At 41.4% G+C, this 19,248-nt stretch overlaps 1 protein-coding gene across 6 annotated transcripts in view; it reads right to left on the bottom strand.

The window, feature by feature from the left end:
- The window catches only part of ARIH2 (ariadne RBR E3 ubiquitin protein ligase 2), a 57,460-nt gene that overhangs the window by 8,137 nt on the left and 30,075 nt on the right, over positions 1 to 19,248 (bottom strand). For all 6 annotated transcript variants that reach the window (XM_055135096.1, XM_004615266.3, XM_055135097.1 and 3 more), the window contains exons 4-11: positions 11,732 to 11,799; positions 8,260 to 8,323; positions 6,285 to 6,435; positions 5,463 to 5,584; positions 4,590 to 4,699; positions 2,126 to 2,243; positions 1,132 to 1,182; positions 1,021 to 1,042 (exon numbers count right to left, since the gene is read on the bottom strand). In XM_055135096.1, the coding sequence (XP_054991071.1) occupies positions 1,021 to 1,042; positions 1,132 to 1,182; positions 2,126 to 2,243; positions 4,590 to 4,699; positions 5,463 to 5,584; positions 6,285 to 6,435; positions 8,260 to 8,323; positions 11,732 to 11,799 (706 nt within the window). The remainder of the gene's footprint in view (positions 1 to 1,020; positions 1,043 to 1,131; positions 1,183 to 2,125; positions 2,244 to 4,589; positions 4,700 to 5,462; positions 5,585 to 6,284; positions 6,436 to 8,259; positions 8,324 to 11,731; positions 11,800 to 19,248) is intronic.

Below are 19,248 nucleotides of genomic sequence, written 5' to 3'. Positions count from 1 at the left end.
CTTAGGTTTTTCTATATTGATAGCTAAATGATATATATAGCAGTGCAAGCAAAAGGAGAAGTAAACTAGAAATTTAATTTCAACCAACAGGGTTAGTTCTCTCTCTCTCTCTCTATTTTAGTCATTTTAAAACAATCCTATGCTCTTCTGTAAAGGGATGATATACATCCCTCTCAAACTAACATACAAAGAATATATCCCTCTCAAACTAACACACACACACACAATACCCGAGGAGATAAGCTACTACTCTTGGCCTATCTTTATACACTTCCGAATCACCTCCCTCCTGAGACCCTTCATGTCCATTAGAGTGAGTTCCTGGAAAAACATAAGTATAGCATTAGCTGGATCCTTACAAAGAGAAACTCTTGGGGCCACCTGGTCAGTAATTAACCAGCTACATAGACACTTTATGTTTAAAATAATTTTGTTTCTTTACTTCATCTGGCCAGCAGAAAAAGCCAACAGGATTTATGTAATTAAAATACAAAATAAAACTCCTTCACTAGAAACTTTAACAGCCCCACAAAGACAACTTCAGTAAAACTATGTACTATCTACTCCAAACAAAGCTATCCATAGGTAGCACAAATAAGCCCCATGCTACTTACCCACCTTGGCAAAATTAAGAGTCTAGATTTTGGATTACTGACATTTGTTTATAAAGGTCTAAGAGTAATCTCAAACACAGCAATCAAAATACAAGAGAAATTTAAAAAGCAATGAAGAACTGGGTTAGAGAGATAGTACATGAGGCTGAACGGGTTCTATTCCCAGCACCCCTAATGGTCCCCTCAAGTCTACCGGGAGTAATTCCTAAGCACAAAGTCTGGAGTAAGCCCTGAGCACAAATACAAAAACTAAATAAAGAACTAATCAAGAACTGCTTTATGCTGCCACAATATGTTCTGTGTTCTGGCACTAAACTATAGAAGTTCTGACTAAACAAGCAATGGAGACCCAAGCACAAGAAATACACTGTGCCACTGGGTCCTGCGCACCGAGCCTGGGACTCACCGTGTTTACACTTGGAGCATTGCTGTCAGAGGGAAACAGAAGAGAACATGTTAAGGGCACGCTGACCAAAGGCTCCATGTCACACATGCAAAGGGTACAGCTTCTGCTCACCATATGATTGCAGCCTCCGTTCTTCTCAATGCAGATGTTGCACTTGGGACACTGAGGAGACAGAAGGGCGCCATTAGGCTCACACAGCACCAGGCCGGTTCTAAGACAAATTACACAAAGCTCCTGGCACCCGTGCCCAGAAGCTCATTGTGCGAGCACTTCTGGGAAGGAGCCATCTCACTTAAATGTGGCAGGTCGCTGAGGCTGAAATAGCAATTCAAGGAAATGAGGTCAGCATGTTTGGCTCTGAAACATTCCAGGCACCAGGTGAGCCCACTAAGTCTTCTACCATCTGTCTTTGCCAGGTCGTCACGCAGATTAAGCACAAGCTGAATCAGCAGAAAGCACGACTCCTTGGAAAGAATGTCAAAGCAGCAAGAGCTACCACACTGGATTAAGTCCGGGTTGGCATGCCTAGATCTCCGCTTCTAGAAGAGGGCAAGAAATAACTGGGAAAGCTCACTGGCTCTCATTTGAGAGCTGCCAGCAATGCAACCCAGAAACCAGTCAGATGCCTTATTCTCCTACACCATGATCACAGCAGTGCTTCTGAGTGCGTCAGTGTCTGGCTGGCACAGGTGCAGCACTGAGTGCTGAGTCATTCAGGGCTCAAGAGGTTGCTGGTAATGCATTCCCATGGGAAGTTTCAGAATGAGCATTGGGCAGGCCTGGGCTTGCTTTATAGCTTTGCTATTTATGCATGGCTATCAACCACCTATCTTCCAGACTCTGAAAAGCCTGGAAGACTTTCAGTAAGGCCTAGTTTTCTCCAAATTAGTTCCCCAGTGGGTCACTAAACTTATCCAGATATTTCAACATTTTATTAAAACTAATGCACCCAATGCATACTATGATAAATCACTGTAAACTCTACCAAGTCAGGGCAAGGGTCTGCAGTCTCCAGCAAGGGTTCAGATGGTTTATATCCCAGGTGGAAAGGCCCTGGATAGCACTAACAAGGGCAGATCCATGACAGATAAGATATAATCCTTACGTCTTTAGTGTGAGCACTAATGTAGTTGGCTGTTTCAGAGTCATCTGCACACTTCGTGAGCCATTTCCGGATTGTGGCACAGTCCGTGGGAGCATGATACATCTGACGACACTTGAAACTTAAAAACAGAAAAGCAAAATATTAAAAAGAAGAACAAGCCAGATCAGAGTCTCTTATTTTTCATTTTCCTTCTAAGCCAACAGATACTGAACTAGAGCTTTCTAAAGAGGTAAAAACAAAGGGGAGGCCATCCTCAAGGACTCTGGGACTTTTACTTCTATAGAATTATGTACTGAAATACAGTAGAAACTTCCCTTCAACAAAGCTCTTCTAAGACATATTCTCAATAAACCCAAATAAAATGTTTTTCTTTAAAACATCTGTGTGGTGTGGGCTGGAATGATAGTAGAAGGGATAAGATATTTGGCCTTGCATGCACCCAACACCAGGGAGCTCCACCAGCAGCGAGTGATTTCTGAGTGCAGAGCTAGGATTAAATCTTGAGCACCAGTGGGTGTGGCCCTCAAACCAAAACTAATAAATAAATTTACATACCTATTAAATATATAGTATATCTATGTAACTCTTCCTGAAAATACTTCAAATTCAGAGTTTAGACTCTCAAAGGGTTCTGAGGTGACCACTGCTCAGAATAAGTGAAGAACCAAGATCCATTCATAGGAACCTAAGTTTATCAGATGCACATATAGGATACTCACATGACAGAGGTTGCAAAATGTAGGGGTGTAATACATCTGATGACTCTTGATAATGAAGAAAAGAAAAAAACTCCCTATACTCATGGGGCTAGGTCCCCATGTTTTCATATCTTTTAGTCCAATACAATGCAATTTTGTGGAGAGAAAAGGCTTTCAGGGACTGAGGATACAGGGCTCAAAAAGCTGAGTGTATACTTTGCATGTGGGAGGCCTGCGAACAATCTCTAGCACTGCATATTCCCCCAAGTACATCCAAGGATGACCCTCAAGTACTGAGGTGCTTCCCCAAGCACTGCTGGGTATGCCCCCAAAATAAAAACAAACAAAAAAGGCTCTTAGGTGGAGAGCTTAACAAACTCCCTTGGGGAAAATAATTTAATAAAAGAGAACACATAGGACATATAACTAAATTAGTGGTTTTATTTGTGTTTGGAAGGTGTCACATCTGGCAGTGCTTAGGGACTATTTTGCATGCTTGGGAAGAGGAACTAAGGATAGAACATGAGGCTCTAATATGCAAAGCATGAGCTTCAGCCTTTTGAACCATGTCTATAGGACAACATTAGTGGTTCTTTTTTTATTCTTTGCTTTTGGACCATACCTGGCAGTGCTCAGGGCTTACTTTATTCCTGGCTCTGAGCTTCGAGATCACTCCTGGAGGGCTCGGGAAACCATATGGGATGCTAATAAATTGAGCCTGCATTGGACATGTGCAAGGCAAATGCCCTACCCTATGTACTATCATTCTGGCCCCTACATTAGTGATTAACCTTTCCAACAAGGTCTTGGAAAGCAGGTAGATGTATACATACACCACATTTTCCATGTAGTTTCTCTGAAGTCCCACCATAAATCTTCAAGTGAAGCATGATGTGGAGGACAGATGTGAACCTATACTATGGGTTCTGCCATTACCTTGTATCTCAGACTCCTCACCTAGAGAGTAACATATGGGTAAAAACAGTACCGTACTGATTATACAAGTGTTATAATAAGGAAAGCAAAGTGACCAAGAATGTCATTCCTCTTCTAATCCTTTAGTATACTTTATCTATTCCTACCTTATTTATTGAATAGATTAAGTGTACTAAACCCTAAGCAGATGTAAACTACATGTGTGAATTAAACTTTTACTTACTTTTTTTGGGGTGGGGGGCATATCCAGTGGTGCTCAGGGGATACTCCCAACTCCATGCTCAGGAGTCAAACCCTGGTGGTGGGTGGTTGGGGGACCATGCAGTGCTGGGGATTAAATCTAGGCCTCCTGCATGCAAAGCATATGCTCTAGCCTGTTGAACTCTCTCTGGCCCCAAGTTATACTTAAAATTTAAAAAAAAAAAAAAAAGAAAGAAAAGAAAAAGCCAAGAAAAGATCAAGCTAAAGATTAAAATGGTGAATGTTATAGTTTCCAAAAATGTTATTTTCAAAAAGTAATATTGTAATTATCTGTGCAGATACGTTCCTACAGACATACAATCTCTGACTCACAAAGTTTACTAACATAAACCATAAAACATTCTCCAAAGACATATGCATTTTGTTTTTAAGACTATTATAAAACAACTAGGTACCAACTCCTACTCTCTTGGAGTGGAAATACACTTCTAGCTTAAAAACCCTGTCTCTCCTCAAAACCCACCAACCTGCCCCCCACCCCCCGCCCTCCATACAGAGCAACATAAGTAGAAATTTGGAGGAAATAAGGCACAAACCCTGGGTTTGCCAGCACCTACACTCATTCTTACCAGAAGACCTCGTTGCACCGATTGCACTGTACACGGCGAGCTTTGGGCTCCTGTACTCGGATAACCATGGGGCAGTCTGCACCAGGGCACAGCTGGAGCTGGTAATGACTCTGCGAATACACCAAGAAGAAATAATCAGGAGACCTTTTAGTTGCTGCCTTCCAGTTACATGTCCCTATGCTCTCAAAACATGTCCCTATACTTCTGTTCTTCCAGCTAATTTCAGGATGAATGTGTGAAAGACCAGAAGACATTGCCCAGCTACTGAAGAGGACATCTAGTTACTAGGATGATGTAAGATAACAAAACTGAATACATATCTGTGAGATGAAAAATGCATAAGTATCAGGGCTAGAGGGAAACACAGTCCAATAAGCTGTATATAGGGCTCAGTGATCCTCAGGAATCTTTCAAAAGGAGCAAAGATATTTTATTCATACAATATTCAGCTTAACCAAGAGCAAGTCATAACTCTGGACATAAAGAAAAAAATTAAAATTATGCCACTATGCAACGTGGAATCAGCAGTTCTAGTAAACCCATTTGTCTTTGTTCAAATGACAGCCCTTCAAGAAAGCCTAGTCCTGGGGGCTGGAGTGATAGTACAGCGGGTAGGGTGTTTGCCTTGCATGTGGATAAATCCAGGTTAGATTCCCAGCATCCCATATGGTCCCCTGAGCACTGCCAGGAGTAATTCCTCAGTGCAGAGCCAGAAGTAATCCCTGTGCATCACCGCTGTGACCCAAAAAGCAAAAAAAAAAAAAAGAAAAAAAGAAAGAAAGAAAGAAAAAAAGCCTAATCTATAAAGTACCTATGAGAAGATGAGAAGTAGGGCAGGAAAACAGGGGTTACAACAATAAAAGCCTGTCATACCTCCACATAGTCCCTGAAGAGGTAGCGCCTGTATTTGTCTCTTAATTCTTCATTGGGTAGCAATGGAAAAACAAAGTCCTCTGGTGTTCGCAGTAGACAGTCTTGAGCCATACAAGAGACTCCTGTTGAAGAAGAACAACCTGTTGGACAATTGATACAACTATACTTGCCTACTCAGTTTAACCAAATAATTTAGACTACACACAGGAAACCCCTGAAGCAACAAAATTTATTCAAATGAATAAGCCAATACACCTGTAGTTATACACTAGCATATTATCTAAATTGCATACATACCAAATATAGCACTAGTAAAAAAAAAATCAGGGGCCGGAGACATAGTACAGGAGTTAAGGTGCTTGCCTTGCACACGGCCAACCCTGGTTTAATTACCAGACCACATATAGCCAGGTATTGCTCCAACACCCCACACACTGAGACCATTATTTACATATGTGCCCAAACAATAGATTTAATTTTCTCATTTATCTGAGAACTAAGGGAAAACTGTCACTACTCAGACTGATTTTTCTGGGAGCTGGAGATAGTACAGAGGGTAGGCTTCTTGTGCGACAAGGCCAACCCGGGATTTAATCCTCAGCATCCCATACGGTCCCCATAACTGCCAGGAGTGATCCCTGAGCAGTGTCAGGAGTAAGCCCTGATGCAGAGTGTGTACCTGCCCTCCAAAAACAAACAAGAACCCTCAATGGTTTTGAAAATAAAGCAGGCTAAAAAAAACTAAAATGATCTAAGTATCTGAAAGGACAAGTCAGAGACAATATCCAGGTCAGTCTTTTCCAAGTTCTATGGCAGACTTACCCACACCCACACCATCCTTCACAAGTACAGAGCAGTGCTGCTCCCAGCAGCTGCGGCAAAACTGATGCTGACACGCCAAAGAGAGTAGATTTTCCTTCCGCACAAACTGCATACACACTGCACAATGGTGAGGAGGATGGGCTGTGGTGACCTGGAGAGAGAGAGAGAGAGAGAGAGAGAGAGAGAGAGAGAGAGAGAGAGAGAGAGAGAGAGACAAAGCCATGAACCATGGGTGGGGATCTTAACCCCCGAAGTGTCATTCAACTGCCATGTGTGAACTGTTAAAGTCTCCAGGATAAGCACTGAGTAGTCAGGTATGGCCCCCAAGTCTACCCCAAAATTACCCCGAAATTTATAAAGCAGTCAGATAGGGGGGTGGAAAACAGAAATCACAATAATATAAATGTAAATATTTAAAGATAAGATCTAGAGATATGGCTCAAGAGCTGGGGCAAACAGTCTGTTTTGTTGAGGAAGCCCCAGCTTCATTCCTGGTACAGCATGGTCCCAGAGCATTGCACTACAAGTAGGTAGCCCACAAGCACTACTTTGTCCCCTACTTTTTTTTTTAAAAAAAAAAAGAAAGAAAGAAAGTTTTAAGGTTGGGGGCTGGAGCGACAGCACAGCAGGTAGGGTGTTTTGCCTTGCACGCGGCTGACCTGGGTTGATTCCCAGCGTCCCATATGGTCCCCTAAGCACCAACAGGAGTAATTACTAAATGCAGAGCCAGGAGTGACCCCTGTGCATCGCCAGGCATGACCCAAAAAGTAAAAAAAAAAAGGAAGTGTTCATAAGAGACAGACTTTGTAAATGATTTTTAAGAGAAAGCTGGATTGAATTTGCATCCTTGGTTCCACAAATGGAACCCAGAACCTCATACTTGAGAGGTACGCATCTTTATCACCAAGCTACATCTCTATTTTTTTTAATTTATTTTTTGTATCACACCTAGTGATGCTCAGGGGTTACTCCTGGCTCTGCACTTAGGGACCAAATGGGATGTTGGGGCCAAACCCAGGTGGGCCAGTGCAAGGCAAATGCCCAACCTGGTGGTTGATGTACTATTGTTTTGGCACCTGAACTACATCTTTAAACCTTAGATTTGGGTATTTAAAATTACAGGTGATGGTAAACACAAACTGTCAAGAAAGCACAGTGTGGGGGCTGGAGTGATAGCACAGCGGGTAGGGCGTTTGCCTTGCACGCGGCCGACCTGGGTTCGAATCCCAGCATCCCATATGGTCCCCTGAGCACCGCCAGGGATGATTCCTGAGTGCATGAGCCAGGAGTGACCCCTGTGCATCGCCGGGTGTGACCCAAAAAGCAAAAAAAAAAAAAAAAAAAAAAAAAAAAAAAGCACAGTGTGAGTTAGGGAGTACAACAGAAATGGAGTATATAATGCTTCTGACTAAAGCTAAATGGGCTACTGGGCAAGTAATAATTTATTCATCTACTAATTTTCAAACTATAAAGGAAACGGTAGATTTAGAAAGATATAGAATATTTTATGTTCAACTATATAATAAGATGGTTCTAGATAAACACATCAGGTTATATCAAGAGACATGTGCATCAAGAAAAGTAGGAGAGGGGCTGGAGCGATAGCATAGTAGTGGGTAGGATGTTTGCCTTGCATGCGGCCAACCTGGGTTCGATCCCAGCATCCCATATGGTCCCCCAAGCACCACCAGGAGTGATTCCTGAGTGCAGAGCCAGGAGAAGCCCCTGAGCATCGCCAGGTGTGACCCCCCCCCCAAAAAAAAAGAAAGAAAAGAAAAAAAGAAAAGTAGGAAAGTTGTGCCAGAGCAATAGTACAGCAGAGAGACTCTGACTTGTACTCAGTCAACCCAGCACTCCATATGGTCCCTGAGCCTGCCAGGAGAGATCTGTGAGTGCAGAGCCAGGAGCAAGACCTGAGCACAGTAGGTGTGGTCCAAAAACAAACAGAAAAAAAAAAAATTTAGGAGACACTCACATGTTTTAATGGATTAGGTTGAACTCGAGCTTCAACAAGCAGTTGAGCAGAATTAGACTTGTATCTATAAAACAAAAAGCAGAAATTAAGGAAATTAAAAACTGGTAAAGAAGAAAGTTTTTTACCTTCAAACAAAACCAGCATTAAACTGCCATCCTGATTGGCTGTGTATTGTCAGGTTGGTCCCTGTACCTCCTGGGCACTGCTTGTGAGCTGCACCCCCTCTGCCCCCCGCAAACACACACAAATCGACAAAATAGTAATCCAATGAACAAGGCCCCAAGTTTGGTCTCCAGTACTACAATACTAGTCATCCCCTCACTCAGGCACTGATGGGCAAAGCTATTGAGGTCCAGGTCCTAAGCAGGACTAGGTGGAAGCAGTACGTCATTGCTGACAAAGTATTGAATCATTTGTCCACAGATTTGGGCTAAGTATTACCAAAAGTGGCCCCTGAACCTCCCAAGCAGTTTGGGAGCCCTACCTCAAAAAACAAATAAAATTTTAAAAATTTTTTCAGAAGAAACACAAATAGTTTTTAAATATGAAAAGACGTTTTGAGGACCTGGGCTCAAATCCCCACACTAAAACAAACAAAACATGAAAAGATGATTGGCATTCTTAATAATGTGGAAAACTGGAATTAAAAGCAATTAGATACCATTTAGACCTACCAGAGCAATACTTTAAACCTAAGAGTAATAAGAACACTTATTACTGGTGGGCAGGCATATGTTACAATCATTTTGGAATAATTTTTGGCATTATTCAGTAAAATTAAAGTACACTGACCCTCAACTCAGCAACTACCTAACCCTAAAAAGATCAAATGATTCCAGAGTCATGTAAAGAGTTTCTCAGACATGTATTAGCAAAACAAAAAAAATTTACAAATCAGTTTTGCCAAAAAGAATGGTTATGTCACAAAATGTAAACTTGTAACTTAAAAAGATGTTTTAAAAAAATAAGGTGAAGGGGCTGGAGCGATAGCACAGAGGGTAGGGCATTTGCCTTGCATGCGGCTGACCCGGGTTCGAATCCCAGCATCCCATATGGTCCCCTGAGCACTGCCAGGAGAAATTCCTGAGTGAAGAACCAGGAGTAACCCCTGTGCGTTGCTGGGTGTGACCCAAAAAATAAAAATAAATAAATAAAACAAAATGAGCATAGCTAAAGAATGTATAATACCAAATTTAAGGTATCCTCCTAGGAGTTTCCAGAAGCCTCTAAATAAAGGTTAGAGAGCTTAGGTGTTTACTATTTTTTTGTTGTTGGGGATGGGTGGTCCATACCCAACAGTGCTCAGGACTTACTCCTGGCTCTTAGCTCAGGAAACCCTATGGGGTGCCAGGGATCAAACTCGGACAGCTACTTTCATGGCTCTCTGGCCCCAGATGCCAATTACTCCTAATAACTTGGGACTGGAAAGATAGTACAACAGGTGGTTTATTTACTTTGCAGAGAGACGATCCAGGTTCAATCCTTAGCACCTCATATGGTTCCCCAAACCCACCAGGAGTAATCCCTGAGTGCAGAGCCAGGAGTAAGCCCTGAATACCATTAGGTGTGCCCCAGAACCCAAAATAAATTAATTTAATTTAATTTAAAAGGAAGTATTTCAGGCCAGAGCAATAGTACAATGGGTAAGTACTTGCCTTGCATGTGGCTGATCTGGGTTTGATCCCTGGCACCCCATATGGTGCCCCAGCCATTCTTGGAGAGATCCCTAAGTACTGTCAGGTGTAGGTCAAAAAACAAAAAGAAAAAAAATTCTCAATAAAAATCTAATTCTTTCTTGTAAAGTGGTATGGTATTAACTATTTTTGGGGGAGAGATAAAGGGGGGCACATACCTGATGGTGCTCAGGGCTTACTCCTGGCTGTGTACACAGGGATCAATCCTGGCAGACTTGGGGAACCATACGTGGTCCTGGGGACCAAACATGGTGGCTGCATGCAAGACAAGAGCCCTACCCACTATACGATCTCTGGCCTCTGGCATAACTAAATTTAGCAATGAAAAAACCATGTGGCAATAAAAGTACATCCAGGGGCTGGAGAGATAGTATAGGGGTTAAGGAAATTTCCTTGCAAGAAGATGACCTAGTTCAATCCCAGCACTGCTTAGAGACCCTTGTGTGCTGCCAGGGTCCCCTTCACCCCACCCCTCTTCAGGGGAGAGAGAAACCACACCCGGCAGTGCTCAGGGCTGACAGCTTGCTGTGCACTCAGGGATCACTCCTGGCAGGCTTGGGGGACCACATGAGGTGCCAGGATCGAATGCAGGTCGGATGCGTGCAAGGCAGGTGCCCTACCCGCTGCATTATCACTCAGGTCTCCAGAGGGGTCACTCTTAAGCACAGAACCAAGAGTTTCTGAGCACCTAGCTGGGTGTGACCCCCAAAACCCAAAAACAAAGAACCATTACCAAGAAGTCAAAGCAGAGAATAAGTCTGTAACATACATGTAATTTCCTTCCTTACAATAGTAAGAATTGCTTACTCCAATTATTTTTATTTATAGTTCTTGAAACAGTATCTTTGCTATCATTAAAACCCATCAAAATCTTCTCTTTTAGAAGGTAATATCTGAGAGATGCCACATTATTATTTTTTTTAATTGAATCACATTGAGATATACAGTTACAAGGTTGCTCATGATAGGGTTTCAGTTATTTAATGTTCCAACAGCCATCCCTTCACCCAGTGTACATTTCCCACAGAGATGCCACATTACTGGAACTGATACAGTTTCAGGGTTTTGGGTAGTACTAAGTCTACTGCAGAGTGGAACTTCAACTCAAAGTCAATCTTTCAAAATCTATTCCTGCTTTAATTAGAGAGAATGAGATCACTCAGCCATCAGTGCATTGCTTCTTCGTCAGAATCTGTGGAGGGCTAGGCAATAGTACAGTGGGTAGGGCACTTGCCTTGCATGTGGCCAACCTGGGTTCTAATGCCCAGCATCCTGCATAGTCCACCCCCCACTCTCACCTCTGGGAACCACCAGTAGCAACTTCTGATTGCAGAATCAGAAATATCCCCTAATAATCACCAGGTGTGGCCCAAAAATCAAAAAAGAAAACACTACAATGGCAAATAATGACATCTAAAATCTAAACTAGGGCCAGAGAAATAGTACAGGGTTCAGGGGCTTGCCCCTGCATGTGCTTGATCACATTTAGATCTCTGGAACTGTTTAAAGTCCCAGTACAAAGACAAGAGTAAGCCCCAAGAACCACTGGCTGTAGCTCCATACAAATAAAAAAGCTATTGAACTCCAGGGGCTGGACCTATGTACAGTAGGTAGTGTGCTTGCCTTTCACTTACAGGTTAAGTCCTGAGCACCAGTGGGTGTGGCCCAATATCCCACCCCCACATGTAATGTATATAATAATAATGATATATTCTAAAATGTAAATAATCACCACCACTCATTGGGTAATAACATCTCTCCTCCCCCAAATACTTTACCTGTCCAAAATCTCCGCAACTTGCCAGTGGAAATTAACTAATATAAGTTTTGCAACTGAATGAGATACCTAGAACAAAGAAAGAAAAAAAAAACTGTAACTAAAGTTTATTTTAGCTAATGCCACATTTTGAGAAATGTATACATTCCCAGCAGGCCCAGACTTGATTTCAAAATTCTTCCTCTTCATTTCTGCTTTAAGCTTTTTATTAGCTGTTCAATCATTTGTTTAATCAAACATTAAAAAAAAATTATGTAGGCACCAGGATTTACAATACTGCTGGCCAAGTTTTAGGCACACAATGATCTTTAAGTTTAAATACTCTTACAGTTTGTGTTTCCATGAATTTCTTGATTTTTTTGTCTGTTTTCATCAGTGACCATTCAAAGAAATTAGTTTTATTTGAAATAAAAGCATCCATCAAACAGTAAATAATAATTGAACATACAATTAAGCAAGTGTTTATTCAAACTGTTGGAGTGATAACACATTTGGCAGAGCACTGGTACCTGAATTAATGTTCTTGTAAGTCTCGAAACAAATGTAGGACCGAGAAAGGCTGCCTAAAGACCTTAAATTTATACTCTCAAGAAAGCACATTAGTTGCCGAAATTCTGAAGATTTTAGGGACCAGAGCAGTAGTATAGTGGTTAGGGCATCAAGCAATCAAGCAAGCTGGCCTGCAAGCAACCAACTCAGGTTTGATCCCTGGCACCACATATGGTCCTCGGAACACTGCCAAGAATGATCCCTGAGCACAGAGCCAGAAGTAAGCCGTGAGCACTTTCAGTTATGACCAAAACTAAAATACAACACAACAAAACAAAAAATTAAAGATTTTTAAATAAAGGCATGTTTTTTTGTGGGATTTATATAGGAAGTACAAACCTGGATATTTTCTGCAAGCAAAAGGCTTTTCTTGCATGGCCTCCAATAGCAGTTTTGTTTCTTTGGTGACATCCAGCAGTGCTCAGGGCTTACTCCTAGCTCTATGCTCAGGGATAACTCCTGCTGGGCTGAGGGGACCATATGAAGTGCCAGGGATCAAACCCAGGTAAGCTATGTGCAAGGCAAGCACCTTACCGCTGAATTATCCTTCTGGTCCCTATTACTGTAAATTCTTCCAAAAGAAAGGACCAAGGATATGTTCTTTCACCCCCAGTATTGTTTATAAGAGAAAAAAGTCAGGAAAAGTTCATTGCCCCCAACAAAGGAATAAAATCAATTAAATGGTGAATCATAAAACAAATATTCAGTCATTAAAAATGATGATCCAGGGGCCAGAGAGATAGCACAGCAGGGAGGATATTTGACTTGCACACAGCTGACCCTGGTTCAATCCCCAGCATCCTATAAGGTCCCCTGAACACTACCAGGAGTAATTTCTGAGTGCACGGCCAGGAGTAACCCCTGAGCATCATTGGATGTGACACAAAAAGAGGGGGGAGGAAAGGATGCTCTGAGGGCCAAGGAAATAGCGTAAAAGACCATAGCAAATATTCTGCATGTAGAAGATGCCTCAGGTTCAATTTCTGGCACATCATGGTTGTCAAGCACTGACAGGTGTGACAATACTATCCCCTCCCCCCACACCTCCACAACCACAAATAAGGCAAAGAAAAGAATGTTAGAAGACCAGAGCGATAGTACAGCGGGTAGAACATTTGCCTTGCATGCAGCCGACCCAGATTCAATCCCTGGCATCCCATATGGTCCCCCAACACCACCAGGAGTAATTCCTGAATGCAGAGCCAGGAGTAACCCCTGAGCATCGCTGGGTGTGACCCAAAAAGAAAAGAAATGTTAGAGAAACAAGTTTAATAACAAAGAGATGCATATTTTAAGTTTCAGAAGTCAGTAGCAAAATGCAAATCCATAGGATGGCGGATGGTACAGAACAAGCTATTTATGTGTAAGGTCCAAGGTTTAATCACTGGTACTTTCAAAAAGTGAAATACAGACATGTACAGTTTATAGCTGTCAAACCTTGTTAAGAGAAGAAAGTTAATTACAAAATGAATATTCTGAGTCAGAGAGATGGTACAGCAGGCGTCTGTGCTGCACACGACTGATCTGGGTTCAATTCCTGGCACTGCAGATGGTCCTCCCAAGCCCCACCATGATTGACCCCTGAGCACAGAGCCAGGAATAAACTCTGAGCAAAGTCTAGTGTGGCCCCCAAACCAAACACTATGTCCACAGTATATTAAAAAGGCAGGAATTATTTGTCTCTATAGTATGAGAAAGTAGAAAAAAATTCTAAGACTGTATTATTGCTCTGGTCCTCATTCTGATACAATTAAGAGTCAGTACTTTACGACTTGGAAAATCCTTTTCCTTTTTCTGTGTTTTCAATTGTGGAGGAAAAAAAACATTCACCAGGGGCTGGGGTGATAGTTCAGAGGGCTGACCACTCTGCATGCTGGAGGCCTGGGTTCAAACCTGACACTTGTGATCACCAGAAGTGATCTCAGAGTGCAGAACCAGTATTAAACCCTGAGCACATGAGATGTAGCTACAAAACAAAATCTATGGGTAGTTAGGGCTATGTATTATCCGAAAGGATTTATAGGGACTGAACACTAGAGAAAATGACTAGGGATGAAGGTGCTAGCCTTGCAAAAGAAAAGAAAAAGAGAGGAAGGCAAGCAGATACAAACCATTTTTTTCCAAAGGGTAAAGGGTGCAGGGTAATAAACACTGAAAACCTAAGAAAATTAATGCCTTATTTAGGAAGGAATACATGCTTGAATTTTTTTATATTCAAGATGAATGTGAAGGACTAAAGAATTAAGGCACTAACTGACCTGGTTTGTTCCCTAGCACTACATATGATTCCTCAAGCATCAGCGAGACCCTGAGCACAGAGCAAAGAACCCACTGCCCACATGATCCCCACAAAGAGATAAATATGCAACAGTATTAGATCAACATCTAATATGATTAGAAGTCTTATTTATTTGACTCATGAGTCATTTTTCTATTTCTGAAATATTAACTGATGAAAAGACCAAAAATGGGCAGAAAAAATAACACAGGGTTAAGGTGCTTGTCTCGATCACAACTCAAGCATCTTTGATCCCCTTATCACAGATGGTCCCAACCCAGAACCACCAGAAGTGATCTCTGAGCAGAGCCAGGAGTAAGTCCTGAGCACTGCCAAATGTAGTTCAAAAATCACACGCAACGCACGCACGCAGACTAGAGATGAAGAACAGTAGAGCTTCTTTTCTAAAAATTTGCAGTCCTAGGGCCCAAGAGATATAAGTGTTAGGGTGCTTGCCTTGCATGCAACAAACCTTGGTTCAATCCCCTGCATCCCATATGGTACCCCAATTACTCCCTAGCAGTAATTCCAAAGTGCAGTCAGTATTAACCCTTGAGCAACGCTGGATATGTCCCAAAACCAAAACAAACAAAAGTACTTTTACAGTATTTATATGTGAAGAGAAAAAAGAGAAATTAGAACTGGATAAGAATATCAGATTATGACTGAAACACTTTGTATCCCATTATGATAAGAATATCATATAATCAAAACATTTTAAATAATATCGCAATATAAGAATATCACAGAACAAAAATAAAATCCAAAACACAAGGGGCTGGAGGGATAGCACAGCAGGTAGGGCATTTTGCCTTGCACGTGGCTGACCTGGATTCGATTCCCAGCATCCCATATGGTCCCCTGAGCACTGCCAGGGGTAATTCCTGAATGCAGAGCCAGGAGTGACCCTTTGCACTGCCAGGTGTGACCCAAAAAAAAAAACTCCAAAACACAAATAGCAAAAAGCACCATATTGGGCACTGGTGAAGGGATGGTTGTTTCAGCATTGTATAACTGAGACCTAAGCCCGAAAGCATTGTAATCTTCCACACGGTGATTTAATAAAATAAAATTAAAAAAAAAAAAAGCACCATATTCTCAGATCCTACCAATTAACCAACAAGGCTAAGTATCACTGGAAGTGATCACCAGCCCTCCTGAGCACTATATTTAAGAAGCCCCATCTAATTTCTAACAGAATCCACAGCATTCCTATTATAACTCATAAATTGCTTTGGAATGGTAATGAAATATGAAATCAGTGCATAAACTCCAACATATTTCTACATGGTAGCAAATAAAAACTGAAATTTTAGATAAGTAAAATCCAATCAATAAATTTCATTTAATACAATATCTGATATATTATTTGTAATATATTATTTCAATATGTCACTACAAAAATATTTTAAAACTATTTGCATCATTTTCCATCTAATTTTTAAAGTCCATTGTATATTTTTAAACTACGCACCTAACAATTCAAACTGGTCATATTTCATACAGGTAGTGATAGCTATAAACTGAACAACACAGCTACAGACTGAACATAACAATCAAAATTAAAACCAAACAAGTCTGATTTATTTATCTATCTTGGATTTTGGGCCATACCCAGTGGTAGTCAGAGGCTTACTCCTGGCTCTGCGCTCAGAGACCACACCGGGCTGGCTCAGGAGGATATCTATCTTATCTATCTATAGATAGATATTAATATGTATTAATGCAAACTAATATATATGTTATATATATAATTTGCAAGAAAGCTGCCTTAACAATTCAATGATGGAGAGGAAAATCTATTTGACAAATGATTCTGGAATAAGTACCATATGAAATACATCACTGTATCACTGTTATCCCGTTCGTTGCTCATTGATTTGCTCAAGCGGGCACCAGTAACATCTCCATTGTGAGACTTGCTACTGTTTTTGACATATCAAATATGCCACTGGTAGCTTGCCAGGCTATGCGTGTGGGTGGGATACTCTCAGTAGCTTGCCAGGCTCTCCGAGAGGGACGGAGAAATCAAACCCAGGTTGGTTGCGTGCAAGGCAAACACCCTATCCACGGTGCTATCATGCGGGCCAATTCCTTTGTATAGCAGGAAAATTTATAAAGAAAAATAAAATGCTCCTTTGTGCACGAACGTATAGCAGAAAAGAAACAGCAACTTCCCTGGGAAACTGAGGTAATAACAAATCATAGAATTTAGATATTTGCTCATTTATACATTTGTTCAAACCACACAAAACTAATTCACAGATTTACATGTAAACTAAAAACTTATGGGATAAAATCTTTAAAAAGTTTTTAAATTGAGATTCTGTGCTTTATAATACTATTAATAATAGTTTCTCTAAAATAAAATTTGTGAACCTTACTTTAGCATTTTAGACTGTCACTGTCATCCCGTTGCTCATCCCGTTGCTCTACAGCTTAAGACACAGTAATGTCTCCATTTTGAGACTTGTTACTGTTTTTGGCATATCGAATACAACCATGGGTAGCTTGCCAGGCTCTGCCGTGTGGGCGAGATACTCTCAGTAGCTTGCCAGGCTCTCCAAGAGGGGCGGAGGAATCGAATCCGGGTTTTAGACACAACACCAAAAAGCACAATCACACATTTAAAAATGTAAATTTAAGGGGGTGAAATCTCTAAAGGGAAATACTGCAGGCAGATAAAGAAGCCATAATAAAACTAAAAAGAAATTACCGGGCTGAAGGTACAGCAGGTAAGGTGCTTGCCTTGCATGTGGCCAATTTTGATCTGCATGATACCCCAAGCCCACCATGAGTGAGCCCTGAGCAGAAAACCACAAGTTAGCCCCAGCACTGCTGGGTGACCCTAAAATAAAACACAGAGAGAGAGAGACAGAGAGGAGAGAGGAAAATACGGGGTGGGAGGCAGAGAGAGAGACAGAGAGAGAGAGGACTGCCTAGGGTTGATCTTTTGAGATGTCCACACCCAGCTGCTGAAACTGATATACCACCCAGAGTAGAGTGGATCACTCAGAAAAGGAGAAGCTTCAAGAAAATCTAAAGGTCCTGTCAGAATATGAAAAGGATACCTAAGAGTCCAAGTCCTCTTCCCGTGACAACTATCAGATTAATATGTGGTATACAGAGAACTCCAGATCAAGGCCATCTGGAAGATGCCCTGCTATAAAACCAACCTAGTACAGCCATGGGGGGCTCATTCTCCACCCTAGAGATAGGCCATACCTCAACCCAAGATGTTTACTCTTTTTCCCTCTAGGAAGCCCATATCCTCAAGTACATCTTTCTCTCCCTTCACTATTCTCTAAGTGAATTTCTTTAAATAAAACTCTTACTTCACAAAAAAAGAAATTACACCAATCAAAAAACGTGAAGAAAATGGAAGACACAAACCATTGGTTAGGGAAAATAGCAATATAAATTATCAGATAAAAGATTCTGAATATATATGCAAAACTCATACAACTTTGAATGGGTACCTCATCAAAAAAAAAGTATAAAAAGCAAATAAGCACACCATTATTATGAAATGCAAAAGAAAACCACAAGATACCACTTCACACTCACAGAATGATTATATTCCAAAAGAACAATAATAAGGATGTAGAGAGACTGGAACTCTTACACAATGCTGATGGAAATGGTCAAACAGTAAAATCACTCCAGAGAGGTCCGGCAGTTTCTTAAACTATTAAAATACACACACAAGGGGCTGGAGCAATAGCACAGCGGATAGGGCGTTTGCCTTGCACGCGGCCGACCCAGGTTCAATTCCCAGCATCCCATATGGTCCCCTGAGCACCGCCAGGGGTAATTTCTGAGTGCAGAGCCAGGAATAACCCCTGTGCGTTGCCGGGTGTGACCCAAAAATCAACATAAATAAATAAATAAAATAAAACACACACACACACACACACACACACACAACTTGGGGGACCAGAGAAATAGTATAGTGGGTAAGGCATTTGACTTGAAGTTGGCTGACCCGGGTTCAATCCCTGGCATCCCATAAGATCCCTAGGCCCTCCAGGAGTAATTCCTAAATGCAGAGTCAGGATTATCCCCTGAGCATTGCTGGATGTGCAAACAAAACATACAAAAACACACACTTGAAGTACAGTAAGTAAGTAGGGTGCTTGCCTTACATGGGGCCATCTGAAGTTCATTCCCTGCATCCCCAAATTGTTCCCCAATTATGCCAGGTATAATTACTAAGTGCAGAACCAAGAGTAACCCGAGTTTTTTTGGGTGTGGAAAAAAAAAGCACTCACCATATAACCTACTAAGCCCACTTCTATATATCTAAGAGAAAATAAACATATTCATATAAGGCCATGAACACAAAGTCACAACATCCTATTTCAACATTGTCAACCCACTTATCCATCAACTAATAAATATATAAATAAAACTGTCATATTGATAAATAGAAAGTCATTAGCAACAAAAAGGAAAGCATTATTGACATGAGATACAATATAAACGAACCTCAAAAAGCTATAAGGTCAGGGGCTGGAGAGATAGCACAGTAGGTAGGGCTGTTTGCCTTGCACGCAGCCAAACTCGGGTTTGATTCCCAGCATCCCATATGGTCCCCTGAGCACCACCAGGAGTAATTACTGAGTCAAAGCCAAGTGCAACCCATGAGCATTGCTGGGTATGACCCCCCCCCAAAAAATAATAAAAGTTAT

The sequence above is a fragment of the Sorex araneus genome, chromosome 4 (assembly GCF_027595985.1).
Source record: "Sorex araneus isolate mSorAra2 chromosome 4, mSorAra2.pri, whole genome shotgun sequence".
NCBI lineage: Eukaryota > Metazoa > Chordata > Mammalia > Eulipotyphla > Soricidae > Sorex > Sorex araneus.
Note: the sequence above shows the minus strand (reverse complement) of the source record. Positions and strands in the feature narration are given on the sequence as shown.